The sequence below is a fragment of the Solea solea genome, chromosome 20, assembly GCF_958295425.1.
Source record: "Solea solea chromosome 20, fSolSol10.1, whole genome shotgun sequence".
Taxonomy (NCBI): Eukaryota; Metazoa; Chordata; class Actinopteri; order Pleuronectiformes; family Soleidae; genus Solea; species Solea solea.
Window position 1 is genome coordinate 18,478,925 of NC_081153.1, and position 13,942 is coordinate 18,492,866.

The 13,942-nt window shown below is 39.7% G+C and overlaps 1 protein-coding gene across 1 annotated transcript; it reads right to left on the reverse strand.

Annotated features, from left to right (window-relative positions):
• Positions 1-220: 220 nt before the first annotated feature.
• lix1l (limb and CNS expressed 1 like) lies at positions 221-12,340 on the reverse strand. Its single transcript, XM_058618493.1, has 6 exons — positions 11,770-12,340; positions 8,818-8,981; positions 7,544-7,684; positions 4,755-4,850; positions 4,318-4,395; positions 221-2,966 (listed from the first exon to the last, which is right to left on the reverse strand). Exons 1-6 carry the CDS (start codon positions 12,107-12,109, stop codon positions 2,715-2,717), a joined length of 1,071 nt encoding a protein of 356 aa, XP_058474476.1. The 5' UTR covers positions 12,110-12,340; the 3' UTR covers positions 221-2,714.
• Between the last annotated feature and the right edge of the window lie 1,602 nt (positions 12,341-13,942).

Here is a 13,942-nt window from a genome sequence, read left to right on the forward strand (position 1 = left end):
CTGAGATCAGGCAGTGGGAGCTGCACCATCTGCTGCACGACTCCTTGTTCTTTGTGTAACTGGTGCAAGTTCATTTACGTGACTCAGACTCTATGTTTGAAGTTGCTGTCATGGATAAGAAGAATAATATTGTATAAGTCAAGATATCTTTTTGTTATTTAGATTCTGCTTTGTCATTGAGAGTCAAAAAGCAGCATAACAAGTGACATGACACACTAAAAACATTTTATCAGTCAATTTATTACATCATATAAATCTACTAAAGGTATAAACATGAAATACAAAATGCTTATAGAAAATACATAAAATAAAGGTCTTCAGAAACACTTCAAACCATACTGTATCGAATATGAAACATAGAAAAACAAAACGTAATCAACACAACATGCATGAAAACCAAAACATGAAAAGCCCACTTTTATTTTTATAAAATGGATAGCAAAAATATACAGTTCTTTTTTCTTTTACTTTTCTTTTTTTTATATATATATATAAAAAGCCTTCATTGATAAAGATCACAAAAGAAAGGTCCAAAGGCATTTATAAGAACAGAGCTCTGACACTGATGGCTTATGGTAAAAACAAAAACGATCAAACACAAAATAAGCGTCTAAATGAGAGGGAAAAATACATAAAAACTCACAATTCAAGATCTCCGGCCTCATTCATGTCACCAGCTCATTAGAATACTCTCACATATTTTCTCATGAATTAATTGTGGCACAGACAGTGCAGTTTGTTCTCAGGCTGGACTTGAAATCGGTTCACGGGACAAACCAATCGCTCAAAAAACGTTTTCGATTCTTCGATCTGTAAAAAGTGAGATTATCGCGGCAGTATTCAAGCTGCAGAGCTGTGAGGTCGAGTGTGTGTGTTTTATCACTTCACCTGTCACCATTCAAACATGAAGCCGAGTACCAAATCAACAATATATAACGGTTATAAACGTATACCAAAGGTAGTAATAAACCCTTCCGAATCACATATTAAAGGTGTTGCAACAGTTAATACTGTATGTAATCTATATGCTGGATTATCCCCTTTACATGTCAAACCGAAAAGAAGCGTCTTTTTAAGACCCCATTTAAGGGAAATTTAAAAACAACAACAAATGCATGTTACCAATTTTATAAAGGCACAACCATTGCAGAGAAGAAGTACAGCAACAGAATTTTAAAACTGGTCTGGCTTTAATCATTCTACATTCCTGCATCTTTTGTTTTTTATCCGCAGTCTCCAAGTCCGTAAATTTTGTCTAATCAGTTTCGTCTGTTGACGATCAACGCAGGGGCGCAGCAGCAGCACGAGCCCTCCCGCTGTTTAACTTGCATAAGCAGCTGCCCGTGTTTCCACACACGATCAATTAAACTCTCGCTCCCTTTTGAACGGGGTCTTTAAAAGAAAGCTACCCTTTCAAACGCCCTTTGTTTTAATAATGTCGTAAAACACATTTGAGATACATCACACCGGCAAATAAAAGGATATCGCATTTTCAAAGAGATCAGGTCCTTCTATACATACATATATATATATTAAAAAAAAAACACATCAAAGGTGACGAGAAGGTGTGAGTTACACACGCGGTTTGAACTCATGGACGTCCACCAGCGCCGCCGAGAACCAAACTCTTCTCCCAATATTTTAATAAACAAAAACCACCAAGTGCTGTTTTGTATCGACGACAATGAGTCACACATGACTCACACACTGTGAATCAAGCGAAACTTCATTTTCGCTGAAGATCCCACAGCTTTTTTTTTTCCTCTCTCTCTTTTTGGCCTTCACCACTGCGGCTATTTATAGTTTCAGCTGAGACCCTCACCAGATTTATTTCCTCTCCTCCAGATGAAGCACACGACAAAACACATTCTAATGAGAGCGGTTCCAGAGGCTAAAACATCGTCGTTGTACAGGTCCGTTAGCTGAGAGCACACTGAGAATATACATTCAGATAGTGTCATGGCCGTCAAGAATACAAATAACACTTATGTATTTGATAAAAAAAAGCCTTTACAAAGACAGAAAGAAACGTTGTCGCCGTCTGATTTTTCAGAAACCTGAGCTGCTGTCAGAGCAATGTTTTTCTTACGTTACATTTTCATGAAACTTCACTGTGATGTGCTGATGATATTTGATCCCTTTCATTGCTGTTTTTGCCATTTCTGTGGTTCTGTTTTAGAAATAAATCAGCTTATTAGTGGACACAAGGTTTGTGTTCTGGTTTGCACGCTCTTTAGCAAGTTTTTTTTTTACATGTTTATTACCTCCACTATTTAAAATATAGCCACCCAAATGAAATAAATGCACTGGTCCGACTTAAGAATGATCTTTACCTCATATGTGTTTGGTCATTTTACCTCATGACCTGTACATTCACTGATGAAAGGCAGGTTTTGTTGTAAAGTGGTGGGGGGAAAAGGAGTTACCGAGCACCTTAACAGGTATTTTATAAAAAGTACTGTTTTCCTGCAATCACTAGGCACATAGAGGTAACAGATATAAACGTGAAACAACAGGTTTTTCTTTTATGGACAGATGTTCAAACTGTAAAATCAAGGGCTGATTACCTGGTCGACATAAAAAAAAAAACAGAAGATACACAAGATACAAAAATAAAAAACTCAGATGCCTCATCTTTATCTCTGTGAAAAGTTCAATACTGTTACCGAGAATCCTGCGTGGAAGCGCGGATGGACGATTGCACGCGCAGGGGTTTAGTGTGAAGGCAGAGTGGCAGCGTTGACTGCGCTGAGCTGGCCCACCGCTAACATCAGGATGTCCTTCTTCTCTTTGTAAAAGCGCAGTTCTCTGCCCGCCAGCCTGGCGTCCTCCAGCTCCCGCTCCGTGGAGGCCAGCTCCTGCGCTATGGTGCTCGCTACGCTCTGCTCCCGGTTCACCCAGTCGGCCGCCATCTGAGTGCGCATGTCGTCATCCAGAGCCCGGTGGGAATAGTGAGCCAGCACCTCCTGCAAAGGGCAGCAGAGTTGATTCAGGATTTTGTTGCTTTGCTTTTTTTGTTATTGACATGTCGGGGAAGCAATTCGAAGGTGTGTCTGAGATGATTTAACACATTTACAAACCTCATTTCCAGAAAAGTTTGGGCACTTTCTAAAATTGCAATAAAAAATCTCTCTCAAATCTGTGATTTCTTTAATCACCTGGACTTTGGAAGATTTCCAGTGTTTTCAGAGTCATTTTTGCAAATATTAAAAATAGAACATAACAGCTTGTAAGATTCCAAAGTGACACACGTAATGGACGTTTCTACAAATAACAGGTCACCTGACAACAGCTGACCGTGTCACATGTAAGGATGGGTCGTGGCTCACCACTTTGTTGCCAGACTCACAAGATTGCATTACATTTTTTGTGGTCTTCCACCATTTACAGTACACAATATCATGGTAAGATTCAGAGATTCAGGGAATCAGGGGGAAATCTCTGAGTGTAAAGGTCAAAGGTGAAAAAACCTGCAACAACATCCAACCCACAGACGGTATTTTATGAGAGACTGTCCTGCTAAGTGTGATGAACACAGTCACTTTGGAAAATCACTGTCACTTAAAGGAATAGTTCAGATTTTTGAACATACAGTTGTATACACGGTTCATCATCAGTTTCTTAGTTTCATTTCCCTTACTCTCTCGCTCTCTCTGACTAAATCAGCTGAAACGCGACACTGGCCAGGAAATAGCGCCTAACTGTGGCGACAGTGAGTTTCATTGTTCAAACTTGTCAACATAACATATGCATGCATGTTTGTGGTTTAAAACCCATCAGTTACGTGATCTAAACTCTCTCCGAGAACTACTTTTCGCTGCTCCGAACCAGGCCGAGATCCCCGAACCTGAACCCTCGAGAAATGCTTTAACGACGTTGTCATACAACTTAATCTGAACTCTCCCTTTAACACAGTCCAGCGCTGCATCAAGCAAAATGTAACCTGAAACTCTGCGTTTCTCTGTGCCCAAACCCAGAAGATAATTTCCTACAGGCTTTGTGAAACAATGAGCTGCAAAGTTATTTACTGTTTGTAATTTGTTGTTCTCGAGTACAGAGCAGATCTTGAAAAGCGTAAATACAGCTTAACTAGCTGTAATCCCTGTGATAGCTTTGTTAGAATTTATTTCTGGTCTCCTTGTTTTCAGGTTTCCCACTGCTCTTTTTTTTGCTCTCTCGTCATGACAGGGGCAAAAAAAAATGTTGGGATCTGTCTGGAACAGTTAAGAGCTGTCATATAATTAGCTCACTGAAAACCACTACTGTACTGGGATAATTGCACCCAGCTGTGAAATGGGCCGGAGTCACAAACAGTACCTGTCGGGAACACTGTCGTTCTCTCATGGCTTTCAGGCTTCCGTTCCAATGCAGCAGCTGAAACACGGTCATCAGCTCCTGAACGCACAAAGCCAGACAGGTCAGCAGACATATGACACCAAACTCTCCTCACTTACTAATTCACTTATTTAAATCATGCGTGCTGCATGATTCAGCCTTTTTACTGTCTATAACTTAGTGAAAGCACAGAGTTACAGAGTGTATGAACTTACATAATACTCAAAATAAGCTACAAATATCTAAAAAAAAAACATTTGAATTCTCTCGTATCATTTGAACACATCGAAGTTCACCACATGCAAAACATATTAGGGCAGCATCTGGGCCGGGAGCTTGCAGCTGTTATTTCCGCACTGCACTCGTGTGAAGCATAAAGCGCCACTTAACACGATACAGACATTCCTGATTTTATGCACCTGAAACTCCAGCATCGATTTCCCTTTGTTGGACTCAAGCATGAAGCGAAACGCTCCGATTCCTGTGTTGGGATTGTCGGCCTCCTCTCTGTTTCCCTGTTGGTGTGAAAATATGCAGTTAGAGACAGTTTGCTGCTGTTTCTTTACTCTTATAGTACATCATGAATTAAAAACTCCACCTGTTTACAAAGTCTTTTCAGCACTGGATTAATTATTTTTCTCTTATTGTTTCGTTTTCCTTGAGTATGAGTGCTAAATTCAAATTAAAGGCCATTTTCAGACACTTTGACAGGTCACAGTAAGAAAATCACAGGTGTACATCCATCCCATCCATCCATTGTCTGCGCTTTATCCTCCACATGAGGGTCACATGGCCAACATATGGCAAAAGACAGGTCAAAGTCAGTCCATCACAAAGCCAACCGTTCACTCTCACATTCACACCTACAAGCACTTTAAAGCATTCAAACAACACACACACAGGGGTCTTTTTGCTGCAAGGCAACAGCTATAACCACTATTCCACCATGTGAACCCAAATCCAATCCAATCCTAATTTATTTATTTAAAACATGGTTTGCCAAAAGGGCTGTACAGTCACGTTAAAATAAAATAAAAAATAAATAGAAGGTAATAAAACATGTAACAAACAAAAAAAAACAATAAAACAAGGAGCAGGTGTAAAAAGCAATAAAATGTGCAACATCAAAGCAGCATGTGTGTGTAAAAACACTGTGTAAAAAGACAAGGAATAGAGGTGAGTTTTAAAAGCAGGCAGTAAAGCGTCCTGTCTGGTTCATTAACAAAAGAATAATGGCTGAGTTTCATTGAGTTCACTTTGTTTCAGGGGTTCATGACAGCTCACTGTCACACACTGCAGACAAACAGGAATTGAACAGAGCCATTGTTTATGTCGTCAGTGACACGTGTGCTTTGTCATAGGTCATAGAGCTCAGTCATCGCTGCCGATTTCCTGAATTGACTTGATTCCAACTCACAAGATCTCAATTCCGTTTGATTTTTGATTGGAAAAAATGTGATTTAGTATCATTCCGCGATATATTCCAGTTCCGATGACAATTTTGCTTGGTTATAGAAGACATTTTCACAGAACTAATGCTCCAAACATACAGCATTTTGATGTCTCTGAGCTGGTGCACCAAATGCAATCAAATTTTAGGTAGTAGTAACATACACGACTCCAACACTTCAGTGTTAGTCGTAGTGATTCAAACTCTAACCTTAAAAATGTCCAATTCTAAATACATCCTAGAAGTGCATCAGAAAGTTTGAAGTAATTACAAAGTTCAAGCACAGCTTGGCCTGCATTGATGCCCTCTTTTGGTCGTCAGAAGAAGATATTGTTGTGATGTTATGTTGTTTTTTGGTGGCAATGGACGACACAAACAAACCTAACTGTCCTCCTGAGCGACAAACACGACACCAAAGTATCGGAAAATCAGCATGTGGATTAATTCTGCACTAATTCTGTTGTCTTAATAACGCAGGCCTCACAGACTACAAGTATGCTCCCTACTGCCACCCACTGACACGGAGGAGTATTACTGGTCACTGCATTTACGTGCAGACAGTGACAAAGTAATATTTTCTTTTGACCAATTAAGGGAAATTGAAAAAGAATCATCTAAGGATTTTATGAATCAATGTCAGAAGGCAGTCCTAGATTCACACGATTCTTCTGACCTACAGGTGTTGATATGAGATATGCACAACAAAATGTTTTATGATGTTTAGATTCTCAGTTAGTTTAAAGATTAAACATATTCTAGGGGATTATCGTTTATGGAGAATCCATTCTTTTCATGTATTGATTACTTTCATAATTGATATATTTCTCGATTCATGAAGTAATCGTTTGGTCCATAAAACAATAAAAAAATGTTGAACTCATTCAAATCCGATTAATCGATTATCAAAAAAGTTGATGATTCACTTTGTAACTGCTTAATAATCCAATAATTGTTTCAGCTCTACCTAGATTCACACTATTCTTCTGATCTACGATGAGAAAGACACACTAAAAAGTTTTATGAGCAAAAAAAATGCACCGCACACTCTCAACATATGCAGTGAGTAACATTGTTTAGATCAAAGATATTCCAGGAATCCCTCGTGTATTTCCCCTGGAATAGTCTCACGGTACATTGTTTTAGTAGAAAGTAATCTAGTAACCATTTCAGATTACAGAATTAATTTACTAATCGTTGTACTATTTAGTTGTTTGTGAACAGCAAAAGTCTAAAAAACAAGTTTGGGTGACATGACATTTCCATGTGGTGTAGATTATGGAAGAAGTAATTAGATTTTGGTGGGGATCTGGATACAGATGTAGGATAAAAAAAAAAGGAAAAAAAAAAGTAATTATTAACCTTACATGGTTTAAACCAGAGTAATTAATGAATCTGGAAACTTCTCAGGGACCCCTGTGTGGCAGCGTGCCAGTGACCCTGTGCCATATCCTGAATATTTAACTTTCATTACTTTTCTAACTGTTCGTCATTGGAAAATTCACTCCATCTGTTTTCAATGGAACCAAACAGGAGCTAAGTCCAAATACAAGTCACTTCTATTTAACATAATAGAACTGTACATGTTAATGTTCGCAAAGCAACCCAGCCACCGACTTTTTGGTAAGGACCAGCGTTACTTTATGCACAAAAAGACTTATGTCACAGCTCCAGTCACATGTGCCGTGTGAGAATACCCTTGAACCTCAGAGACAATCGGAATTAAACACACAACTTTTCAGGTATTTCTCCTTTACTCACGTTGAAGGAGGCCAGCGCCTCGCTCACGCTCTTCTCGATGAAGTCGTCTGTGATGCGGCGAGAGGGGTGTTCATTGAAAACAGAGTTCATGAGGGCGATCTTGGCAGCGCTTCGTCTCGCCTCCGCCTTGGTGGGACAGAACTGTCAAAGCACACAAGCAGATCTACAGGTTTACATGATGAAGGCTGAGGACAGCCGGAGTTTATGTGGAGTTAGCAACAGTGCATGTCTTTATTTACTGTTTGCTGGTCTGGTGTTTGGTATTTGGCATGATACAGCTGCAGCATTATTGATGTTTTGTAAGCTTGTTTATGTCAGTGGTGCAGTATTAATGGAGCTTTTTCATTATACAGTTCTAGCACGACTCGGCTCTACTTTTTTTTTTTTTACCATTTCCTGGTACCTGGTCCTCTGACGAGGTTCCAAGCGAGCTGAGCCGATACTAAAATGTGACATTGACAGACTGCCGGACACTGATTGGTCAGAGAGTGTCGTCACTGGAAGAGTCATGAGTGTGACGTCCGACACGAGAATCAAAGCGAACAATGCCGAAAAGCAGATCAGTTAAAAAGACTTAAAAAGCCTGAAAACGTGTGTTTTTTTAATCAACTGATTCTAATGATTCAGTTACACAGAAAAAAACTGCTTTGCTCGTCACTAGTCTTGCAAAGATGTGCTATGACGACCTATGGTATTAGATTTGTGTCAATATTTTCAAACAACACTTTTCACGAAGCAAACAACACTTTTTTAAGAAGCTCATGAAATATCAATTTAATCATTCAAAATATTGTATTATTATATTATAATATTAATATTGTACTGATTTATTCTTTGCGCCGTGGTTTTTTGTTTGTGATTCTGACCATGGGCGGGCCTTAGGAAGCTGCCTGCTGATTGGCTACTGAGTTTTGGAGCGACAGCTCAATGAACCTGAAGTAAGATTATAAACATTAGATATTTACAATTATTTTTGTTGGATGTCAACGGGGAACAAGTTCAGCAGCTTCCTTAGGCCCGCCCCAAACCAAAAAACACGGTGCAAAGACGAAGTGTATTTTCAAACAATAAAATACCATATTTTTGATTTTGATGATTATTATTGAATATATTGACACAAATCTAATTCCATATGACGACCCCGCCCACTTTGAGGAGGTACTATAGTAATGAAAAACGACATGCCTGATCCCAAAGTAGAGCCGAGTAGTGCTGAAACTGTATAAAGGAAAAGCGCCACAAGAATTTCAACAAAAACTGTGCAGATAATGTACCTGGAAACTTCCGAAGCAGCTGCCTCCTGGAAGACTAACATAGCAAACGTACGGCGGGCAGTTGGACGGGACCATTTCATAAACAACTAAAGCTCCGTTACGCAGGTCGGCCCCTCTGGTCAGCTTCATCTGCCAAAACTCCTGCAGAGCTTCCACCACGTTTACTGGAGGGAGGAGATGTAAACACGTTGTCACATTGCAATAAGTTCTCATTAAGCCTGTTTACACAAAGGAGATATTAGTGCGATGAAAGCTAAATGCACTTTTGTGAACATTTAGAGTGCCGTCAGTCTCCGGCTGTGCTCTGCAACATCCTCTCTGAAACACAAGTACGGGGTGGGGGGGGGGATTGTAAGGGGGAGGTCATTTAAAGGATGCCAGGGGATTTTCCTGAAAATATTTATGTGGCTGCCAAAAGGAAATACTGCATCACCTCAGTCAGAAGAGCTGCTCGCTTAAAGAAACACACCCACGACACGACACTTTATGTGCTCACAGGCACAAGTTACAGTCTCGTCTTCAAAAGACGAAACAACAACAAAGACAAGCAGCCTGATTTGCAGCTGAGTCATAAATAATGATTTGGGTTTGGGGTCTGCAGGGACACATGAATGCAACCAGCTTCACCCAGGGCTCCTCTGCTCTTCCCCGTTTGATACAGACACAGACAAACTGTGTCTCCCTCCGTCATTGCTCTTACTGTGCTGAAGTGACGTGAACTTTATATGTTAAAGCCACAGTGCGTAACTCTTGGTGATGTTGTTATTGTTATTATTCTGCCTCCGTTTGTCTTCATGAACAGAAACGATGTAACATTATATGGCGGCTGCTTCCATTCATCTAAAAAGACCTGACTATGGGAGCGCTTGTGCGTATACACCAGCAGTGCAGGGATGGGTGGCGATCCTGTCTGACACTTCCTTGTGTTTCTGTCTGCAGCCTCGCTTTACTACTGCAATGTTGTCTTCGCAAAAAAACATTCACTTCCTGTGTGCAGCACAAGAGCTAAACACCATAGGCTTCATAAGCATTGCGTGAACTCATATTGACAATGGTGTGGATGTAACAGACATGTGTTTATATTCACAAGTTACGCACTACAGCTTTAAATTTATGACCGTCTGAGTTGTTGTTGTTCTGACACGAATCCACAATATGACGTATTACTTTTTAGCTTTCTTTATCTCGTTCTCGGTGGCGCCACATGTATAACGAGCCATTGGATGATTTTCTTAAAACAGAAACTGAATTCTGATCCTGACGAGTTGTTTTTAGGGGCATTAATATTCCAGGACTGTGATAAGTTAACAGAGTTTATGTCTATTTTTGTCACGTTTTAAGCATTTCCTCAAAGCTGAAGGACAAAGAGTCAGGAAATACTGACAGATAGCAGAGGGTGATGTATTATATGCACTGACAATTACCCTGATAGGGTCTCAGGCGTTTGTGCACAACTGAAGTGTGGTAAAGAAAACTTGGCACAACTGATTTCACAATGTTTTGATCATTTTTAGACATAAATAATGCACATACCTCTCAAAAATGAGACTAATGTAAAAGTAGACTGCCTCACTGACACGTCTTTCCTAACACAGAAAGAGCTGCTTTCATTATTGTGTTTGTTTTGGTAAAGAATGAATGTCTGTGAAATCCCCGGTAATTGGATAATCATGATTATATCACAAGCCAAATTATATCATAATGTGGGAACATGTATCCAAAATCCAAAATGCTAATTTGCCTAACGACCTGTTTCTCTCCCACAGGTCTTTCACAAAACTGCAGCAACATTAAAATAAAAAATATATATCCCACTCTCAAAGCCGCTGCCAATGATGACGGTGTTAAGTAGCCTAAATGGGATGGAGGAAGAAAAGAAGGCTGTTAGTCAGAGCACAGTGGGACAATCTTTTGGAGATAAATCCTATTAGCACAAGACGTGAACACCTGCCAAGTGCCAACATTAATGCAACGTTTGGGGCTAATGTTTCTTTAAGTCTGCAGCCAAATCTGTTCTGTGTCAGTAAATAAACGCAGCGTTGAAGAGATGAGTAAACTATGAACATTAGGTTTTCATTATCATCGCTTTCAATCACATTTATTAAATGTGAAGGTTGTTGTCACTTTGTGCATTTGTGTATATTTTATTACACTTTATTGATTACTTTATTGAAAATTGATGCTTTAATTATTTGAATGAAAAAGAGTTTATTACCTGATTTTACAAACAGCTTTACACTCATATCTTCCGTTAGTTGTGAGGTTCAGCTTAATAATACCATTAACAGTGTTAATGTGAAACGACATGAGTTCGATTTACTTGTAGTAATAGTTTATTGTTGGTGGCTGAAGCTTCCAGAACTGAGGAAGTTAATCCTTTAATGAGGTCAAGATAATTACGTTGTGATTTAACACTGTAGTGTTAAAAGAGTTCCTCCTAACAATAATTGGTCTTTTACTGTCACTTTAACAAAGAAGAAATAATTCAATTTCATGTATTTGTTCCTAATTGGAATTGTGTGTTATGTTAATATTAAATGGGTTAATTACACCAAGGAATGGCATTGCCTAGAAAAGGTGTTATTTTAACAATAATTGTATTAACTAGTATTATATTGAACATTTTCAGTGCTAAAATAACACTTAAATACTTAACACCATAGAATTCGGTGTTAAAATGTTACTGTATAGGTTATCCCTGTCAAAATTAAACAATACTTAATAATAATATGAACATTATAGTGGTATTTTATCAGTATAAAAGTATAGTATAGTACAGTGTTACTGTTACAGTGAGTATGAGATGATTTCTGTGGTGTTGTTACTCCATGTCTAAGTCTCTGTTCTAACCGCCTCCTCCTCGAGTAAACACTGAAACATTTATCCGATTATTCTCTATAAACTCGATATTATTTGCACTTTTAACGGAACATTATCACCACGGGACGTTACCTCGGCCGTAACCTTGAGTGTGTTTGGCGAAGCTGCGAACCACAGCCTCCACAGCCTCCTTCAGCACCGCCGGGTTCCCCGGGTTACAGTGGCCGGCACCCCCCGGCCCCAGCCCGGCTCCGATACCGCCGTACAGGCTGTGGAACTGCAGCGGAGGCGGCGGCGGTGGAGGCCCCGAGCAAGCGGACAGCGAGGCCGGAGAGGGCAGCAGCGGCGCGATGGGCACCGTGACCCCGGGCCGGAGAGAGGAGCGCAGGGTACCAGTCGGTCCTGAGCCGAATCCAATACCTGGCTGCAGCCGCTGAGGGCGGACACTGTCCGGCATCAGGTTAGATTCCATTGTCCCGACGTAACGTCTGCGAAGTCCCGGTCTGGACGAAAATGGGAACCGATCAAGGAGGCGGTTTGAGGCTGAGACTCAGTACGTGGAGCTGGATGAACCGTGTGTTCACGGGCTTTTTGTCAATCACTGCCACAAGACGAACTTAAAGCTGATGTTGCCTCGACACATTTCACTGGTGCTTACAGTTTGTATCATCATCCTCATCCTCACTGTGACTGCGCGTGGATTAGACTGCAGCACTGTCACTCACGTGATGCCTTCAAGGACCGCTCGTTTTCTACAGCTTCTCACTTTAGAAGAGACAAACAAGGAGAGAATAGTTCATAAACCAAGCTTTGAAGAAGTCGATAGATAGATAGATAGATAGATAGATAGATAGATAGATTGGTAAAAATGATTGTGTGCATATATATGTAAATGTACGTGCATACAGTAATAATATTTCCTTAGATATAATTATCATAAACAAATATTGCTTAATGTTCACGGCAATAGCTAACAATCATATTAACAATATAACAATATATACAGTATATCAGAATGGGTTTGTGTGTATGTGTGTAGTTGTGTATATATTGTTTCCAACACTGACATCATTACAGTCATGTTCTGTCCTTTTGTCTACTTTTGCAAAACATTCAACAACAAAAAATGCCTTGTATAATGGTAAAAACCGTGCAATCTCCACATCATGTGATCAGTGAATATGATGCAGCTGCACTTACAGCACAGGATTAATGATAGGACATTTGTTTATTTTTACAAGTTATGTACTTCAGCTTCAAAAGTCAGTAGGGCTGTTATTTTCATAATCAATTAATCTGTCAATTATTTTCTCAATTAATCAGGTAATTTGGTTCATAGAATGTCATAAAATGTTGATCAATGTTGGTCAAACTTGTAAATTAGGATCTTAAATGTCTTGTTTTCTTCCACAAACCAGAATGACTAAGTTTTAACAATTTCTTCTACAAATGGAGCAAAGAAACCAGAAAATATCCACAATTAAGGAGTTAAAAAGTCAGATTTTTTTTTTATTATCAAAATAGTTTGAGTAAATCAACTAATCGAGTAATTGTTTCAGCCCTAAATGTAAAAACCTTACCATACATTTAATGCATGAATGTATTTTCTTTAAAGCGATAAATACCCACATGTCAAATCTGCTGTAGAAAGTTACATATTCACCACTTTGTTAGTTATGGGGATCCCTTCCACTCGAGTTATTTCATATTTCCTGCGTTCTGTGCAGCGCTTGAAGGCAACAGTGGGGGAGTCAGAGAAATATCAAGCCAAGAAATGTGAGCCTCCTGTGTTCTCCCTCCTGTGTTCTCCTGTGGCACCAGCAGAGAACAACTACAGTGTGGGCTCACAGCTCCAGCTCTGCAGCCTCAGGCATGTGATTACAACTGTGAGGCAGAATAAGCCAGTTTTTACTCCATGAGACAGAGGATGGAAAAGTTGTGACTGCTCTGAAACAAGCGCACACACTGTGACAGTGAGAAGACACTGGGGTTGAAGTGACTCTGTAGACCACCGACTTTGTACAAAACAAATAGTTGGAAGAGGAAATGGGACCTCCTCTTGCGCTTCCTAAGAGGGTTTTATGACTTTCTGGGCCTTGTGTAATTTTTCATTCTTTCTGTGGTCTGGACCGAGGCCAAGGAAGTTCAGAGGAGGAACAAGGGAGCATTTCATTAAACCTAAAGCTGCATCTGCAGTAAAACAGTGGTTTGGTCATCGTACATCTGGATCCAATAAAAACAATGTTGTACAGTGAAGTGTGAGGCTGATAATCTTACAATAACCAGTAAAAACAAAAGTGTAAAT